A 21,018-nucleotide genomic window follows, 5' to 3' on the forward strand; every position below is an offset into this window, starting at 1 on the left:
TAGTATGGGAAGGGCTGTGATCAATGGCATGACAGAATTTCATGACAACTCTGATGCAGTTACTGTTATTCTAGTAAATTCATCTGGTTTGAGTTTTTAGGCTGCATTTCTCTTTTGAGTGAAAGAATTTTGCTTGATGCACAGCCTGAAGAAATAGAATTTCTGAAATGTAAGCACAAGGCTTAAAAAAAATCTCTGATTTGAAGAAGAAATTCAGATGTAGCTAAAAATGCATTCCCAACGATACATGGATCAAACAATCTTTCTGATGGCCATGCCTTTGGCAGCTGTATGAAAGGGCTCTAAATGTATTTAAGGTTCTTATATGCAAAGGGGAATCCTGTTTGGTACAGGATTCTCCCTGCAATGAGGGTCATTCACACTGCTTTTAAATGAAAACGTGGTACCTGAAAGGGAATAACAAGTATGTAAATAAATCCATACAACAAGAGTATTTCTGTTGATGAGGCAGGTTTCCCCAGTCACATTAAACATCCAAAGGTCTTGTTGACTTCTGAATGGAGTGGGGACATAGAGGGCACGGCTTCCATGAATTTCCCCATCCCCATCACCCCTGCAGCCCTTTGCAGTTTCAGTTTTACTCAATGCATAGGACTTATCTGCTTTGTAATGAAAGTGCCTACAAAAAGGCCCCTTAGTTCTTGAGGTATACAGGAATCATAATGAACAGCAATACCGTCCAGCTGACTCAGGCTGGCAGAAGGGCTTGTGCATGAACTGTGATATATCTGTGAAAATCCTGTGAGAAACACCAGGAGAAATCTCACCGATTCTGGACAGGGTGAGCAATACATTATAATAGTGCCCTTGGGTCTTTGCAAGCAACACATCTCTTTCTAGCCTCTCCAAAGCATTTACAAATATTGATTAACTGAGCTTCCAAATACCCTTACATTTAAGATCTATGTATGGTCCATGTAAACATCTCACTTGGGTCCACTTTGACATTCAGGAAGTATCCCAATATTGAAATGTTTATAACAGACAGGTCCACAACTATACACAGTGGCATCTGAACCAAAGAAGCTGAAATTTTTGTTTCAACTGGAAATAAAGCTGCAGTACATGTAATGACTTCATCAAGGTGTCAAATGCTTTTTTAACACCACAGAATTACTGTAGTTATAGACAGTGACTCAATTTCCTGAATGAGAAAACCTGGGCACAGGAAGTTTTTAGGTCTGTTGAAACATCATCTCAATATAAAGACACTTTGGTATGTTTTGTTTTTGGTAAGGATTGGGCAAGTATCTCAAATAAAATCAATGTACCAGTTGTGTAGATGGGTAGTAGTATTCTGTCATTAGGCCCTATTAAATCAGAGATATTCCGTCCACTTTGAACTCAGAGATGTGCCAGATGCAAGCAGTTAAGATTTGGTGCAATCTTCTGCCAACTGACCTTGGAGATCTGCTGACAGAGTAATCTGCTCTGCTGACTATGATCTGTCAGCAGAAGTGCCAAAAAATGGGAAAAGACCTGAGTTATTCCAGATTCAAACCTCATATTGCCAAGACATAGCCATAATCCTGGCACAAAAGACAGAGTAGGGCAACAGTAGTGGTATATAATTCCTAACATCCTTGGGCTAGGAGGAGTTTAGATTCAGTCAGTTTTCAACTGGCCAAGTATCAACCAACCTTTACCATTTGGACAATTACATTGAACTGTGGAATGGGGTAAAGATTGTCCATATTTATGACATTTTGGATCTACGAGTACAGGTACTATTTAAGAGGGCTGTTGAGATAGTAACAGATTACAAAGAAACAATAACATACCCAAAGATGTTCTGGCTGGAACAGCATCCTTATTAATCCAGAAGGAGACCCAGGACAACACTACGATGAGTGTGCAGGGGATGTAAGTCTGAATGGTGAAGTAGCCCATCCTTCGGCTAAGATCAAAGTAAACTGCCATGACCACATAATCTCCTGAAAAATATGTTATATAAAATAACCACATGACACAGTTCAGTGACATTACTATTCAATACTGAAGCACCAGGGTTTACAAATAAATGTCCAGTTGGGGAACTAAAATAAGTTAATATTTCGGATCAGGACAGTGTTGTTTTTTTGTTTGAAGAAAAGCATTTCACTTGACCACACCTTTTATTCTTTGGGCAGGGCAAGCTAGCTTACTAGCAACTACAAGAGAGCACATCAGGTCTGGTATATATACACTGAAGTTGACTGATCCATTAATTGCAGTGAGATTGTACTAGCTTCAGTTCAGCACACAACTGATGTACTGTAAGCAAAAGGATGGGCCAGCCTGCATCTGCTCAGCTCCTTTTAATTTCCTCCATGCATATTTCATTCACTATTTATTTATTTGAAATATTTTTATCCCACTTTTCTCCTTATAAAGGACCCAGTGCCCATCACTGCCCTACTCTTCAGTTTGATCTAACTGGTCTAATTCAGTACGGTAGCTCTTCATTTTGTTAAAAGTCAACTTACACAAAGACATCTGTTTTAGTCTCTTCCAATAGGTGTCTGTTTCAACAAAGACTAACAGGTTGAGAGTAAGACGTTTAGTGAAACATGAGCTACTGGCCAGATAGCTCACTGAGCTGGAGGACCTGAAAGCCAATGCTTGACAACCTGTGTCTCCTAGGAAAAGAGCCAGACTCCGTAGTCTTGGACAAGCAGTACAATCCCAGGGAATAGCCACTTCTGAATGCTTTAAATTTAGAAAACCCTGAGAAGTGTTGCCACAAGCCAGAATAAACTTGATTGTGACCAATGACTAATTATTTTTACATTGAATTACAATCTGCTTCCTCAGATTTGAGATCCATGATCATCTGTGCTGCAATAGATCTGTTCATCTTAAAGGTGCCAGAAGAGTTTGTCCTTTTGTATATATTTAGAGCAATTATCAGACAGGAAAGGCAACAAAGTAGACATGGTCTAGAGGGGTGGGGTATACATTTAATAAACAAACAAACAAACAAATAAACAAACAAAGTATGTTCATGCAAAAAGCAAAAACAGAAGAGAGTATGCCTGGCCATCACCAGGAACATAGATATAAATTATATACAAAACATTTGACAAATAGAAGTGTTATGTTCACAACAAAAATAGCCTCAGATGCACAGATAAACAAGTGGGCATGCATACATACACACACTAACTCTGCTGTCTGCTAGGTTACTACATTAGCCAACATACAGTTCTCTCTCTCTCTCTCTCTCCCTCTTCCTCTCACTCTTTGTTTAGAATATTTAGGCAAAAACCCCACACTTCTTAACCCATGATGCTTTTGAGGATACCTTGCGTTTTTAATGTTTCTGGCTTCTCTGTTCACATTTTTGTGAGTGATATTGGGTTTATTTATTTATTTATTTAATTTACATGCCGCCCACACTACCCAAAGGTCTCTGGGTTGTGGTACATTAATTGTTGTCGGTTGCCCAGAGTAGTGCCCTGACACAAGATGGGTGGGATATAAATCTAATGAATGAATAAAGCAAGTAAAATAAAAACTGAATTGAGAAGACTTGCAAAGAAGGCGATACAATTGTGGCAATTGTGGATGACTTGTGACTGGGACAGGAACTGTCTCCTCCCTGTCCATATGTGCCCCTGGCTGCAACTACTTATACTGGGTTGTGTTGTGTTTTAAGTGATTCTTTTTAGCCTGCCTTTTAATCTGCAATGTAATTGATAATGTTGTCTTCAATCATAAAGCAGGAAAAGAGCAATAAAAATTGTGTGGCGTTATTATATTTTTTTAAAAAGTCAGTAAAAAAATAGCAATAAAATAGTGACAGCACAATAAAAAGAACTTCATTGTTCATTTAAAAACTTGAGCAATCTGAACAGCTTCACAGCACAGGCCTATAAAATATTTCCTCCAGGGGAAAAAATCTCACTGTCTAAATCTCAAATGAATGTGCAGATGGTAACCACCTTCACGTGGCACATAAAACTTGGAAAAGGAGGAGCCAAGATGTTCCATTACCCACAAGTCATTCCTCAAAAGGCAAAATCTCCAGCAGGGAATCACTGAAAAGGAATTGATGAGTATAAACTTAACATTAATAACTCAGATATTTTTCCAGGCTGTGACAGCTTGTTCTGTACAACTAAAAGCTATGCTCTTTGATTTATATGGATGCCATGTAACTTGATTAAAGACTGTGCTTAAAACAACAAAGCATAATAAAGCCACACACTTGTTCTTTATCAGAATACACAGCAAAAGTTAACTCAATAAAATTATTTTAATAATAAACTCCCCAGTGTTTGGCAATGAAGTTAGGCTTGACTTTTGCTCAGATACGGAAGCAATGTAGGGAATAATTATGCTTCACTCTGATGAACTCAGTCCAAATTAACAGCAAAATGCTGCATTTAGTTTGATCTGGGGGATGTCACAGTGCTCTTGTGTGTCTCTAAATCATTTTATTGTTTTGAAAATACTCTTATGTATGGAATATGGCCTTTCATTTTTCTTGTCCCACAGACTTATTAACTCCTGCCTGTGATGTAATGGGGTGGTGTAGTGTGAATGAGATAGAGCTTAAAAATTACTCTTTTGGACTACAAATACTTAAAACCTTCAGCCAGCATAAGCCATGATATATTTGCCCAGAAAAGTAACTTTGCCAAGCTCTGAGAAAGAGTTTGTGAAGGTTACTTTCCCCTTGCATATTATTAGCCAATGGCCATGTCTAAGGGAGCAGTCCAGGGAGGAAGACCACCTAATTGCTGGGGATCTAGAATGCAAAGGAAGCTCTAATCTGTTGATCTGGAGAAAGCTAAGGGCGTCATTATGAGGCTTATGGGATCAATGGGCAGGTCTGGTGGACTAAACTGGAACTGAAGTTAATCTGCTGAGGAGAGAAATACACCCAAAGGTAGAAACATCCAAAGGCCCCACTTGTAGGCATGCTTGGTCTGCAGAAAGAAATGGCTGTAGGAAATCCACAAATGTGGTGTTTCTAAACACAGATTATGGCTGTGGTGCAACTGAAGCAAAGATCAAGCCAAAGGACAGGCATGCCCCCAAGATGGAAAGGAAACACACTTACCTCAGGGGCACTGAAACTACTGGGGGTTGGGGTGAACCCTGAAATTTCTTTCCCTCTACTCTACCCTTCCCTTTTTTAACATCTTCTCTAAGTTATGGGGAACTTGAAAGCATGTACATTATTTTGTGGGCATTTTAACTGGCCTTTAGTTGGGTCATAAAAGTACCACTACAACATGGATTTTGGGATTTTTCTTAAGGCCAGCATATCTACTTTGGCTTGGGTATCCAATCACCTTCTTATAGGATTACAGTATGGCCCTAGTTTTAAAAGCACATACTTTATAGGCCAGTATCCTATTGGTCTTTGGGTGAGGTTTGAAAAACTTGCTGAGCATATTGCTGCTAATTGTCAATGTGCTGGAATATATCTCGACTGAATGTCTGGTTCTTCACCCTTGTACCTTGGCAATTAGCCATAATTAGCAGGGGCAAATTACAGAAACCTTGTGCATACACCAGTAGGATTCTGGCCATGCACTCCAATATTTCTTTCAGACAGCACACTCTAACTGTTGAGACCCAGAATTAATTGGAAACCAAGTGTCACACTGAACCTTGGGCTGACGTGATCTCTTCTGCATGCCAGAAAGTATTGCAATGTTTTCATTTGATTGAGATTAATATGGTTCCAAATGATGGCCAATCCCAGGGAATTGTTCTACAGAGAAAAATCAGTTTTACACAGTGGTTGGCCAGCAGTCTCTAATTGTGGGCAATCTGGTCCGTGGGTACAGAAAGCCTAACAACTAGCAACTGAAGGACTCCTCCTTCAGCTGCTGCTTTGCCTGGGAGCTGACTTAGCTGGAAAGCAAGGAATAAGCAAAGCGATTGAATCATGGACTCTCTCATAACCTCCCCCTTTGCAACAGTGAGGATCTGGGGAAAGGTCATTATGAGGCCTGTGGGATCAATGGGCAAGCCTGGTGGACTAAACTGGAACTGAAGTTACCCATCCTCTGTTCTAATGTTGCTGGGATTAATCAACAGCTAAGCAAATTATATATCTGAGCTGTACTCTATGTGACTGTGATGGAAGACTCTGATTATGAAAAGTCATGTTCCGTTATCTTGATAGCCAGAGTTCTCAGTTCTCAACCTCTTGCCTTCAAATTTATATTTTGGGATCCCTTCTAATCCAAAATCTGTGAAAGGAGCTCTGTCCATTGGCCTCACAGGCTGGCAAAGTACAGGCAAAAATGTTGGTGTTTGTTCTGTTGGATATAGTATTATGGAGAATGGGCACTACTTTCTGTCCTGTGAGGGATACCTAGGACTATCTTAAGCAGAATCACTCTTCCAGTTCAAGTCACCTCTGACTTATGGTGACCCTTTGAAATGATGATCTGCAAAATGTCCTGTCCTCAACAATCCTGCTCAGCTCTTGTAAGTTCAAGCCTGTGGCTTCCTTAAGGGAGTGAATCCAACTTGTATTTGGTCTTCTTTTCCTGCTGCCTTGCACCTTTCCGAGAATTACTGTCCAAAGTAGGACAGCCCCAATTTCAATATGTTTGCCTCCAGAGATAGTTCAGGCTTCATTTGCTCTAGGACACACATATTCATTCTTCTGTCAGTCCAACGTATTCACAAAGCTCTCCTCCAGCACCACATTTCAGATGAATCTGCATTTTTCCTGTCCACATTCTCTACTCTCCAGCTTTCACACCCTTTCATGGCAACTGGAAATACAAGAGTGTGGATGATCTTAGTCTTCCAGTTTGAGATGTATTTAAAAGCATGTAGAGATGTGATAATTAGGTGCAAATAATAATATGCAAATGTTGCAGCCTGGCTTCAGTAGACAATAATACTCTGGAGGGATAAGACTGCAACCAAGGAGGGAGTCCTGGAGAGGCACCAGCATCTCACAGCTACTCACTGCCACTGTGGCCCTGAAACTCTTGTGATTTATTATTTCGGCTCTTCATCAAGACTATTTCTACTTCCCATGGCAGCTGACAAGAATCCATTAATCTAGATGAATGTGGAAATGCAGCTCAGCCACTCCTTCCCTTCTCCTTTCTGTGGGCTAGCTTCCATTAGTACTTGGGATACCTCCACAAGGGTTTGTGTGGCTCTATCCAGGCAGCTGAGTTGACTGCACTGAAATATTCTTCAACACAACCTCAGAGGGACAGAAAATGAATGTCTTTTCCCTTGCACTATTGTATCTTGCAGCATCCATTAATTATTAGAGAACAAATATCTTTTCAACTGAAACATGCACAGTATTCAAATCTCCTATGAAGCTCTGCAAACTACTGTTTATAGAAAGGCAACCAACACCTCGGAAACTGTACAGCTGAATAGTGGTGCATAGTGTCTCTGTCAGTTATGTAAGGAAGAAAGCTGCCCACAATCAATACAGGCATGGCATGGCATCATGAGCTACATCTGTGAGCTCTGAGTCTCTTCCAAACATCCTCTTCTATGCTACAATTAGAGCCTTATTATATAATGAAGTGAAACAACATTACGTCTTTGATGACCCTTGTACCAGAGTTCATTTATATAAGATTCTCTGTGGGATTCTGCTGTTCACATACTTGATTCTCTCTTTCTGCTCTAAAGTCACTCTATTTTGTGGCTAACTCTCTGTCTCTCTCTGTGTGTATGAATGCAATGTTTCTTTTAATGACAGCCATTGAAAATCAAATGAGTTCAGGTTACAGGAAGAAAACTGCCCATATGTGTGTATCTACTTCCCAGCTTTGTATGATCACACAATCACATATTAGACTAACGCAAAACACATGGGGGAGGAGGATTTTGCCCAAGATTTAGTGTTCCACTGTGTGTGGATATGCATGAAGTGAATCTCCTTGGCTCCAGGCTACATGTCAATTTTTGAATGTGAGAAGACTTTCACTACTAGAGTCCCATTAAGCATTTAACTGTACTATTGTACTAACTCTATAATATTTGAATTAAGGAGCAATTTGTCATTGTGCCATTTAGTTAAGGCTAAATGCAATTTCCTTTTACATCATACTACAGACACCCCGTGGTCCAAGTGGTAAGGAGTGTGGGGCTCCATCCACCATTTCACGGTGAGGAACCCCCATATTCAGACCATAGCCCCCCTCCTTTTCTTCTGTATCACCAGTCAATTATACTTTATCTTTAGCCACTTTTGAAAAGTAGGCTAGCAATTATTTACTTACATTTAAAATACAAGCTTGGGATCTGTTACCAAGAAATGCTATACATTGCAAGACTGTACAACATATGAACAATTAAAATCTTCAAGAACTCCATGATTTTCCATATTATTCAAGAATCTTCCATTCATTTCAATGGCATGGAGATTTTGGCTTCAATTTGGTCAAGAATAAGGAAAACGCTGTGTACTTCCCAAGACTGCACAAGTGTACAAGCAGGTGATGCTACTTTTTATTGGACCACTAAAATTAAACAATTTGCAAGCTCCTATGGATAAAAATCTCACTTCTTCATGCTTAGCAGAAATCCTCCATGAATAGTGGAGAAAAATTGTAGACAAAAGTTCAGAAATTGATGGTACATGTTTGAGAACTGATGTAAGGAACTAATCTAAGGAAGTAAATTCACAGAAGTGAACTTGATGCTTTAGGTATCTGTACTCTTGAAAGCATAGCTATGGAGCTCTAAAATATGGCCACTGGAAGATACGGCAAATACTCACAAATTTTCTCATAAGAAAAATGGTGTCTTGATGTGAACATAAAAGTCAAGCACCATGAGCATTTACACTTCAGCATGTGAGTGAAAAGTGTATTTATCCTAAGTTCTGAAGGGTTATAAACATCACAATGTAGGCAAGTGAGGCACAATTAAAAATAAAATTGCCTTTCTCTTTTAAAAAAAGAATTAGAATTAAGAAGAAGAAGAAGAAGAAGAAGAAGAAGAAGAAGAAGAAGAAGAAGAAGAAGAAGAAGAAGAAGAAGAAGAAGAAGAAGAAGAAGAAGAAGAAGAAGAAGAAGAAGAAGAAGAAGAAGCACAGCGCTTGCTTGGAGATTTGCAAAGAGGAACATCTCTGGCACTTGGAATTAGAATCCCTGTGAAGAAAACGTAATGAAAGAATAGACTGAACCAGCTCCGAATGTGCCAATATGCACCAATGTGTAAATAATCTGCAAATGAGGGACCATCCACTCCCTTTCCTTTCATATCCTCCCCATTAAGCTACTATTAGAGAGGAGAGCAACAATTTCCCCCCTTCTTTTGAGCTCTTCAGACTGGTTGAAAGATTTGCATTCCAATTAACTCACACAGTTCACCATTATACCAATAATATTCAAGGAAATTGCTTTGCCATTGTGCAGTAAATGAGATTTTAGGGAAGTAGCTTTTCCACTCTATAGAACCTGCAACACAAAAATATTTTCCAAAATGGCAGCCGGAGATTTGACAGCTCAGCGATTTCAAATTTCAGGTGCTTGTAAACACTCCAAAGGAACCTGCAAAAATCCCCCTGCCTTTTAGACATTTTCAGAACAGAGAAACTAGGATTCCACTCCTAGGGCTTAGCCCACCATAAGGCAGAGGGAAGTGGCCAGTTCAGGTGGGAGATTCCCAGTGATAGGAGATTGTAGTGAACTGTCAAAAGGGAGAGGAAGTGGGGAGAGAAAGAGAGTTGTCCTGAACCTGGCATTTCTAGATACGTGTTAGGAAAGATTCTTCTCTGAAAACACCCACTGTATAAAATACTGAGTCAGATGTACCAGTTATGTAGCAATTTTCTTCTGTTCCTGCTTATCTGATCATAGTTATTGTTCTGATGGCCTGTGGTTACCTAAATACTGGTTTTATGTGGTACTACTATTTTAATTTTGTTATGACCTCTGGCCAAATAGAGCTCAGTTACCTATCCACCCACCCATAAACAGCAAGGTGTAGAGAGACCTGAGGCCGGAAGCAAGCAAAATAAGGGGCTCTCACAAAGTACATGCCAAAAATCATCTCAAAGTGTAGGAATACCTTCTAGAACATTCCTTTCATGATCTGGCAAATATTTAAGGAAGTTAAAAATACTTGTAAATGTTCTTATCCTCAATAAGAAAGGGCATCTTGACACAACAAAACACTGGAAAAAATAGGCAACTACTATGAGGTTTCTTCAATTCTGCTTGACACCAAAATGATGCATACTTTTTTCATGAGTAGCAACATTAGTAAAAACAAAACATCCACATACAAAACCACTGTGTTCTCTGCCAAAAATGTTATTTTGTACAAACATAGCTTGAATTCTGCTTTTAAAAAAGAGTTTTTTGGTCAAAATATATGTTTCCATGAAAAGCAAAAGCAAAGCGTGCCGCTTATATACCGCCCCATAGCGCTTCAAGCACTCTCTGGGTGGTTTAGAAGTTAATTATGCAGGCTACACATTGCCCCCCCCCACGAGCTTTTTACCGACCTCGGAAGGATAGAAGGCTGAGTCAACCTTGAGCCGGCTACCTGGGATTTGAACCCCAGGTCATGAGCACAGTTTTGGCTACAGTACAGCAGTTTAACCACTGTGCCACAGGCTCTTCATAAGAAGCACTTCCACAGAGACTGAAATGTGACAAGGTGCACAAAATGCACAAAACACTTACAAATTTTTGTTGTCACCTATGAGAGTAAAATGAGTTTTCACATCCTTAATAAGCTTCCATTGCTGTTAATATGAACTGCTACTACTGCACAAGAGGGCAAATCTTCCTTCCATTCATCTTGTCATAGCTGCTTTCCGAGAAAGCAAACAGGGTTTTGATGGGTGGCTCAATCATTCTAATGTGAAACTTCAAGTTGTGAATATTCACTAACTAATCTGTGTTGGACAGTCAGAGTTTACCTCAAGGATTTTACAAGTGCATCAGTTAAATTGAGATGGAGGGGTTAATTCTGTTCTGATGTCAAAGTGTGCAGCGTATATAGTTATGGATAGTTTACAATTCAGTTATGCAGGCTACACATTACCCCTTCCTGCCCCTGTGGGATGGGTCTCAATTTACTGATTTTGGAAGTACAGAACGCTGAGTCAACCTTGAGCCAGCTACCTAAGTCCATCAGGATCTAACTCAGGTTTTGAGCAGAGACAGAAGTGGTATGATTTTTTAAATTTCCTCTCCCTCACCTCCCTTCAAATCCTGATATATAGAGTATGGAAGACATCCTTCTCTGAGTATAATTTTGAACTCACCTCTACATCTATAGGTCAAAGCAACACTCCTGAGTCTTCATAAATATGCAGATCAACTGGTACAATTTGTATCAGGGCCGGACTGGCCATCTGGCAATTCTGGCAAATGCCAGAAGGGCCTATGGTCAGAAGGGCCGGTTCTTGCCTCAGCGCAGGGCCAGGCTGAGCCCCCCTCCCCAAGAGAGCGAGAGAGCGAAAGGGAGCCTTCCCTCCCCGCCCCCTTGCCTTACCTTGCCTTGCCTCCTCCTCTTCCTCCTCCTCCCGCCCCCTCCAGCTGGGGCGTCCCCCCCCAACCTCCCCGCCCGGCCCAAGAGCACACCCGTGCCCAAGGGGGGGCTCCCGTGCCCGTGGAGCCGGCGGCGGCGCGCTTTGTTCGAGGCTCACGCGGGCAGCCAAGACGCCACGGTTTCCCGGCCCTGCCTGCCCGCCGGCTGCTCTCGGGCCATGGCTGGTGCTGGTGGCCGGCCGGAGGGTCTGGCCGGCGTATCCCCCGCCCCGCTCGCTCGCTCGCTTCCTCGCCCTGGCGCGCCGGGGCCGGGGAGGGCCGGAGGGCAGAGCGGGAGCGGCGGCAGGAGGAGGAGGAGGAGGCAGCCTCGCCTCGGATCCTCCCCCACCGCCCGCCCACCCCGGCCCAGCCAGGCCCGCTGCCCGGGTGCCCAGGTGGCCGAGAGCGCACGGTGCCCGGGTGCGTCGCCTTCGCCGGGTGCCCTTGGCCTCTCCAAAGGGAAGCGTGCCGCTGGGGGAGCGGGCGCCTCGGCCGGCCTTCCCTGGGCGGGCGCGCGAGGAGGGAAAGCCGGGGGGGCGGAGAGGGGAGGAGGAGGAGGAAGGGGGCGGGGACGGGGAAAAGAGCGGAGGGGGGGACTGGAAGAGGTGAGGAGGGCCAATCGGAAACTGGAAGCCGAGAAAGCCTCTCCTCCCGGGCAGGGGTGGCCATGCTGCCTCCCAGGAAAGCCCCTCTGACGAGGCTGGGCTGAAGTTCTTCGGCAAGCCCAGCCTCGACCGGAGGGATCCTGACCCGGTCCCAGGAAAATCAACTTTCCTGGCCAGTTTTTTTTTTAAGTGAAAATTTCCTCATCAGAGCTGGGCTACGCTGTCTTTGTTTCACCGTCCCCTGAGAATGTCACAACCCCGCTTTAGATACGAGTTGCCTTCTTATCCTGCTCCTTAGGATGCGCTGCGGCAGAAAAGATACACTCCTCTTGCACAAGGAGGTTCTGTTTATTCGTTTCGTTCATATCCTCAGCTCCCTCCCAAGTTTTATCCTCCTCCCTACAGCCCTGTGAGGTAGGCCAGGCTGATGGCGAGAGCACCTCGCTCAAAATCCCCCCCGGTGCTTTTCAGGGGTCCATAGGGCCAATCCTGGCCCAAAGCCAGGTGGGCCTGTGTCCCCACAGCCGGTGGGCCTGTGTGCTCTAAATGCCAAGGCCGATTTTTGGTCCCAGTCCGGCCCTGATTTGTATTATGAGTCATCACCATTTTTATTTCACTGATGAAGACAATTACCACAGTGTACTAGCTTCCTTTTCTTCAAGCAAAAGAAAGCTACCTCCCTCCAACAATGGAAGCAGCCCCTTCTGCTTTTCATGTCAATTTGCTATTTGGCAGATCTGTGTGAGAAGCAAGTCCAGTGAGTCCAGATATAAAGAGTATGGATGAGCTTCCTGACTAAATGCGCTTTTGGACTTCCTGGTAACACACATTGTCAGTTCAAATTTACTGAAGGCCTTTCGAGGAGACAACACTCCCAAGCACACATGTGAGGAAGACAATAAGCTCCTGCTTCTGCCCACCTCACAAACCAAAGCCAGACTGTGACAGCAATGATCCCTCAAATTAATGCCACCAGAGAGTGAGGAGCATCATGCAAAAGGCCGATGGCAGAGACGCAAATTGGACAAGCAGGTTAATGCTCAGAATTTTGCTTCGTCAACTCTCTTTCAAGTCTCTCTAGATCGCCTAAGGTTGGATAAAAGCTGGCTGAACATTCCTGTAAAAGCTTTCCATTCCCTGAGAGCATGGAAATGCAAGGTTGCCGCACATTTAATCTTTTGATGTTTATATTTCGAGCTGCTTCCAAAGTCAAGGGACAGGATTACATAATAAAAGGAAATCTTCTTTCTAGTTCAGGGAACTGCTCTGTGAAGAGGCTACAGATTTAACAGATGCATTCTGCTTGGACCCATAGCAGGAAAAATACTTATACAAGGAAGTACCATTGCAAAGTGTACTAGCATCAAGCTGGTAGGAAGGTCTCATAAGCAAAAAGCCAGAGGGATTTTTCAGTTGCCGACAAGATGAAAAGCTGTTTTATTGCTCAAGTTTCTGTAATCTTCTCTCACCTGCCCCTCTCCACATCTCAATTCCATGTATTTTTGACTCCCACTTTTTAAATATTTCAAAGAACTGCATCAACCATTTTTTCCTGGAACATTTTGTTTTAAATCCCCTTAGGAAAGCAATCCAAGCAAGTAAGCAACACGTAAAACTTATCTTAATACAAGATTCTGGAGGGTAAAACAAAAGCAGTGCAGATCAAAAGCAGCCTTCTTGGAAGCTCCCTATGATCAGTCAGGTTAATGGCAAACATTTCAGGGCAATGCGATTTTGAATAGAGCCGAATTTCAGGCTGGTTGTGTGCAGAAAGTAGTCAGGGAGAGAACAGACACACAAAGATGCTTTTGAAAAAGATGGTAGAAGACTGTGCACATCTCTTCCATTTTACTCCTTGGATCCCTCATCAAAAGAGAGATGACAAAAATCCACTATGATAAAGAGGATGTTCTGGATGTTGGAAATGGAGAAATCTGACACAATCTAGACATCTAACTGCCTTTTAAAAGTATGATGGATGCTTGATGCTGCTGGATAGGAAGCACAGACAGTAGGATCATTTTAAGGTATTTTATAGCCTGTTATGTGAATGTTAAGATACGCTGATGGCAGAGATGCAAATTACACAAGCAGGTTAATGGTCAGAATTTTGCTCACTCACAATTCACAGACGCTCTGGTCCATGGGGTCATGAAGAGTTGGACACGACTTAACGACTAAACAACAACAACGTCATCTGAGTAGTACCAAGAAATTAAAACGTGGGAAAATGGAGAATGTGTCTGGAGGAAGGGAATCCTATGCCTGCTTATTGTGAACCAGTGCTATGATCAAAGGGACTTACTCCAAATTAAGTGAGCACAGCTGTAGTTTCAAAAGTAGCCTTTCCAGCCTCTGTAAACTATAGCTATTAGCTAAAATGAACAATTAGTGTCATCTTGTAAAAGGCACTTTCCAGTATTTCCTTAAAACACAAATTGTACCACTTTTGTTTATCTCAAATAGGTAAGAGGTTATTAATGTTTAAAATCCTTCATGGGGCTTATAACAAATCTCTGAAACTGGTACTTGACTCCAAGTATGATGCACTTTGCTTGAAATGGTTAAAATAAACCCTCATCTAATGGGTCACATCTTGTTTTGGAGATATTCTAATATAAAAAGCTTTTTTTATGACTACTTAAGGAAAAAAGTTACTGTGTCACAAATAATGCATTTAATTTAAGCAACAAAAAGATTATTTCAAATTCAAGGCTAGAACAGAAGAGATAACAATCCTATTACCAGGAGTGTGTACAGCATGGTGAATCAGTTGTAAAGCCCAGGTTAAGATGTTCTAAAAACAAAGCAGGCTCTTGTGTGAAAATCCACAACACAACTTTTAATAAGGGAAGGCAATACCATGTGCCAAGTATCCGAAAAGTAGCACAGGGAGAAGCTGACTGCTGCAGTCATCAGCTGGTATACAATGGACCTGGTTCTGCTTAAATTAATAGTTACGTTTGTCAGAAGGATCAAGGGCAATTTGGATTTTAGTAATTTAGGGTCATTGGCAATCTGTTGTGATTCCCTCCCCACCAAGATCTTGAATTCTCCTCACAACAGATTTTCACAGCATGTGGTTTCACAACATGCTCACATACATTATTAGAACTGGTAATAACTTTGTCTAAGTGGCAACTCAATCCGTAACCTAGTTATGGCAAGCCGTTTAAAAGTATAGCGTTATATATGGTTTCAATCACTTCTGATTTTCTCTCCCACTCACCCTCCTCAGCAAACCCCACCAATTTAACAGGATCAGGAATGGAGTTGTTTACTTGGCCGAACATCCTATTTCACCACCTCCCATTCAGCCCAGTTCTTAATTAAAAGCTCCTTGTTATACTTAGGGAGAGGGGGAAAGGCATCTAGGAGGTACATATTAGCTAAATAGGTTATTAAAATGCTGTATAACAACATGAAGTTGAGAAGCCGGCAACTACAGCTACATTGTGAAGGGGCTTAATTGGGCAAGAACAGCCTTGGAGGCATCTGTGTTTATTACCGATAACATATATGCGCCAGAAGCCAATCCCATTTTTCCCCTTCATCTGAACTGCATCTGCTCACCCTGAACATGCACCCTACTAATATTCAAAATGATTTTTCTGTAGTGCCTTTTTTGGCAATAACTTAAGCCTTCCTTTGGTGTTGAAAACAGCGAAGCAGGTCCCACCCTCAGACTTAGGTTGTTCATGCAAATGGCTGAATCGTGTCCCTGTCTCTATATAGGAGCTTGGCCACAGCTTCATTTATTGGTCAGCGAGATATGTGTCCTCTTCTGCATGGGGGAATGATTTAGGCATGGCGAGGTGTTCGGGGTTTGAAGTGGATACAATTGGGTAGATTGACAGCCTTTGGCCAATCGCCTCCTGATATTTTGGTTATTCACTTAGGAGGTAATGATTTGCCTGGATTACCCGGTAAAGGGCTAATATTAGATATTTTGAGAGATCTCACTTGGTTAAGACAGAGATATACTACAATGCGAATTGTGTGGTCGACAATTATACCAAGGCTAGCCTGGCGAGGCGCCCGGAATCTGGATGTGGTTAACAAGGCCCGGCGGGGCATTAACAGAGAAGTTTGTCGAGGTGTCTGCAGCGGCGGCCTCGGATCCGTGGTTGGTCACCACAGGATCTCTGCGTGTAATAAGAGTCTTTTTCGAGAGGATGGGGTCCACCTGTCCAAGGCGGGTTTGGACATTTTTCTTGAAGACATTAAGGGGGGCCTGCTTTTTGAGCTCGAGGAGCTTGGTGGTGGGCATAAGACATAGCTACGCTAGTCTTTATGCTGTGGCGGGTAGTGCAGAAAAACAGGTGGTCTCGGTGAGTCCCGTTTGTAAGTCAAACTAGCCAACAGCGTGTCTGACCTCTCGGCTCTGCGGATTGTGCGATCACAGGGCCGGTGTGGGAAGATGCGTTGGGCCACTCCTGGATCAACAGTCATCAATTAAAGATGGCTCGAGGTCTAGGGGTGTTTGTTAGCGGCCGGAGAGGTTCTTGCTGTCAGTAAGACAGTGGGAGCACGGGGGCCGGGGGCTCGCCCAATGGCGATCTTATGGGGTATTTTGATACCCCTGGTTTCCTGTTTCCGCACTACAGCAGCCCCCCCCCAACAGTTTTAAGAATTTGAATTTGGTTGAATTAATTAAATAAAGTGTGGCCCATTTAAATTCAAGCTGTTGTCTCGCGTATTTATTCCGGGGCTGGGGGGGGCAATCTTTCAGCCGCCGGACAGGCGTTTTGCGCCCTGGAACGGCGTGGCTGGGCTTTGCCCCCAACGTCCCCGGATAGAGCGAGAACGTTGGGAGACACGTGGGCAAGTTGGGAGGGGGAGCTCGCCTATATATACGAGCTCTCCCCGATGTTCGCCCTCTCCCAGTTTCGGGCACCCACCCGCCCTCCCTTGTGTTAGTGTGGCTTTAGTGGTCACCTTTTGAGGGGCCAGAAAGGAATTTTTGACCTTCAGCCTGATTGGCTTTTGGCTCGGGGGATTTTTCGCCTATCCCACACTACTGACAGGGTTGTTGGCTTTTAGGTGGTTTTATTTGGTCACACTGGCGGGTAGTGCGGAAAAACAGGTGGCCTCGGTGAGTCCCGTTTGCAAGTCAACTAGCCAACAGCGTGTCTGACCTCTCGGCTCTGCGGATTGTGCGATCACAGGGCTGGTGTGGGAAGATGCGTTGGGCCACTCCTGGATCAACAGTCATCAATTAAAGATGGCTCGAGGTCTAGGGGCGTTTGTTAGCGGCCGGAGGGGTTCTTGCTGTCAGTAAGACAGCGGGAGCATGGGGGCCGGGGGCTCACCCAATGGCGATCTTATGGGGTATTTTGATACCCCTGGTTTCCTGTTTCCGCACTACAGCAGGCCCCCCCCAACAGTTTTAAGAATTTGAATTTGGTTGAATTAATTAAATAAAGTGTGGCCCATTTAAATCCAAGCTGTTGTCTCGCATATTTATTCCGGGGCTGGGGGGGGGGGCAAAAACACCTTTTTTCCAGAAAAGAAAAGAAACTGCTTGAATGCAAAGCATGCTCAAAAACTCTCACAATCTCAGCCAGCTAGAAGAAATTTTTCACATCTATGCACTAAGTAGTGAAGATTTATACCCTTAATATAGTTACTTATTTTACCTTATTTTATTTTATTTGTTTATTTGTTCAATTTATACACTGCCCATCCGGCGGTAACACAAATAAAATCATATTAAACAACTCAATTATAAAATGAAATACAACAATCTCAAACAATGTAAAATGCATTCTAAAATACCTAAATATAAAATATATTCTAAAATACCTAAACATTTCAGATCGTTTTTTTGAAACTATTTTCCATAAATTATTTTCTATCTGCTATATGAAGAAAACTGCAAATATTTTACAAATTTTCTCCTGAACATAAATGTTGCTAGGAGGGAGTGAAGAGAAGAGATACATAAATTAGCAACAGACGAGCAGTCAAAATGTGGGATTTGCATGCCAAGGTATCTAGGAGGTACAAATTAAATTACAAAATGTATTATATTTATTTGTTTACACTTAATTTGCAAATTTGTCCATTTCACTTCGGCTGATGTTCTCCCCCCCCCTAAAATCTCAAATTTCTTCCAAATATGAACAAATTTAGAGACTGGTAAATCTTTATCAAAAGTGAGAAAAAGATTCTCACCCATCCCTAAAAGGATGGTCAACAACCTGTCCAGCATCAGAAACTGGCCACTGAGATGGAAGGAAGTCCCATGTGAATTACTGTATCATTTTCCACATATAGACCATCTCATTTGATATCTGCTCCATCTGTAGTTTCCTATGTAGTGTTTGTTAACAGGTTTGTTCTTGGCTTTGCTTCCTGTATAACACTGGTTCCTAAGCTAGACTCGGCTTCTAATAAGTCTGCTACATTAAGAGCATTCTGCAGCATCTCAGCAAAATACAGAAAGGCAATGAGTTGTTTTGTTTAACAAATGCAAAGGGCTGCAATGAATAGTTAAAATAACTGCTACTTGAACCGGACCTTTTTCTATCATCCAAGGAAGATGCTTTAATCTGAATACACTGAGCCCTTTTATGGTCACTGAGAGGCACCCCTTTCAAGGAAGACTGATCCACCAAGCTGAAAGCTTAAATACACTTCATTTCAAGTTTTTTTTTTTACTGCCAGGACCTTTCAGCTTTTGTGTACAAATTTTTTTCTCTCCAGAATATCAAATCCTTTCACTCTCACCCCTCACAGAACTAGTTGCTTCATTTTCAATTAATACAGAATTACTTCATTTATCTTCTTGGATTCATTTTTATCACAAGTATGAATTCATCCATTCTTCCCTTCCTGCCCATTTATTTTAATCTCTGACACTGAGAGAAGGATGCTTCCAACAAAACTCATCAATCCTTAGAGCAAAAAAAAAGCTCAGTCTTATGGAACAAACCAAGACTTGCCAACACTCTGTTGCTCTTACCTGCTTCTCCTTTCAATACTGCTTTTCCCAGTATGGGCAAAAGACAGCCATGTTGCTCAACTACAATGCTTCACTATTGGCTATGCCAGCTAGGGCTCATGGGAGCAGCAGTCCAACATCTAAACAGCTTTACTTTGTGCACCTCAATTTAATTGAACATAATGCATGTACATTATGCATTATGGACGTTGTCAGGTTGTGCATTTCCCACCTCCAGTTCTTATTATTGGTTGTCAGTGGAAAGGATGCCTCAATGAACAAAATGTGACATCACTGATCTTGTTCAGCTTGTCCCATTCAAGTATTATGCCTGAAACCAGACAGATGTTGAAGCTTGAAGCAACCATTGGGTTGCAGGTAGGTTTCCCCTCTGCCCATGTCCTCCCTCCACTCAGAGGTCAGACAGACTTCACAGTGAAGGTCTGCAGCAGTGCTTTATAAATCACAGACAATTTGTAAGCGCATACAGCTGGAAGCACTGACTGCTGCAGACCTTTGCTGTGGGCATACAAAAGTCTGCCTCACTTCCAGGTTGGGTTTGGATATGTCGACACAGCTTAGGTATGTGCTTCCAGCTTTACCACACTCCAAGCCTTATGCAATTTCAGGCAATAACAGATGAACAGGGCTATGCTGTTCATCTGAAAGAGACAGTGAGCATCTCCAGCTAGTCTTTTTACTAGCTAGACTCCAGAGTCAATAAAAACTAAAGTCACACTTTTCTGGTTAATACTGCATATTGCCAGAAAAAAATGGCTAAACCCAATGGCTAGAGAAGACTTATTCCATCCATGGGATGTATATAGACACTGGCTTATCAAAGTCTGTATGAGTCAGTGGATATACTGTAGATGGTATTAATAATCAGTCTGAGGCCCAAATATTCAGACATGAAGAGTGGACAGAAAAAAAATCAGTTCATATTTTCTGGCCTTTTCTAGTCCCAACAATTGTTTGAAAAGTTCAGTCTTGACAGAAAGAAGTTCCCAAATGAAGGTGATTCATTTTTCATCAAGAAAATTATGTATCAGGTTATGGATTATGAGTGATCTATTCCTTTTTTGTTATATCTTTTGTATACTGATTGTTCAAATGTTATGTCCCCATGACCACACATGACAAACACACAAGTACATGACCGATAGAAACAAAATTAAGTATGCAAATATATGCAAGCTCACATTGGAACTAGAAAGGATTGTACTATTTTGTCCCCCCATTAAAGCATATGCCAGCCTCATTCCATTTCCTGTTCAGCTGGTTCTGTTCAATGCAGACAGCAAACAAAACACAAGTTGTCAGCAGCCCCTCGTCCCACGCAATGTCTCAGTAGAACCTTGCCAGTCATACTAGAATCATAGTTTTGTAGATCTAGAAGAAACCTCAAGGGTCATTTCATTCAACCTCTTGCAAACACAGGAACAGAGATGATGTTGTAACTGCATTCAAGCCATGGGAATGAGACCCCAAATAGGCCTTTAGAAAGCTCTTGAGAAGGGAAACAATGGAATGCAGTGGTCTGGCAGGAATAATTAGATTCTTCATAATAACTTGCTGAGCAAATTATGTCAATTGCAGAGAAAACAACTCATGTAGAATCTTAATTCTAGAGCCCTAACAATTACTTTGGATTCATTAAGAACTACAAACTTAATAGAACAATATGCTCTAAATCATAGGTTTGTGTGTACAGGTCTGCCAGATATCAACAAAAAAGAAGTGAGAAAGATAGGGAGGCTTAAAAGAATGATATTTTAATGAGATGGCTTGCATTTTTATTTTTTGGTATTTATACTGCAACATATACTTTTGCTGATCAGAGTGTCATTGCACTGGAATAAAGAGACAGCAATAAGCAACAGGCTGGTCTATACATTCCACGATCATACAGACCACAACGGCTTATAGGAGATAGCAGTGTAGTACCTAACCATATCAGCATATATGT

The 21,018-nt window shown here is 42.2% G+C and overlaps 1 protein-coding gene across 4 annotated transcripts in view; it reads right to left on the reverse strand.

Moving 5' to 3' along the window:
* The window catches only part of GABRG2 (gamma-aminobutyric acid type A receptor subunit gamma2), an 88,161-nt gene that overhangs the window by 8,307 nt on the left and 58,836 nt on the right, over nt 1–21,018 (reverse strand). For all 4 annotated transcript variants that reach the window (XM_072990284.2, XM_072990285.2, XM_072990283.2 and 1 more), the window contains exon 7: nt 1,803–1,955. In XM_072990284.2, coding sequence (XP_072846385.1) covers nt 1,803–1,955 — 153 coding nt within the window. The remainder of the gene's footprint in view (nt 1–1,802; nt 1,956–21,018) is intronic.

The sequence above is a fragment of the Pogona vitticeps genome, chromosome 2 (assembly GCF_051106095.1).
Source record: "Pogona vitticeps strain Pit_001003342236 chromosome 2, PviZW2.1, whole genome shotgun sequence".
Classification (NCBI taxonomy): Eukaryota; Metazoa; Chordata; class Lepidosauria; order Squamata; family Agamidae; genus Pogona; species Pogona vitticeps.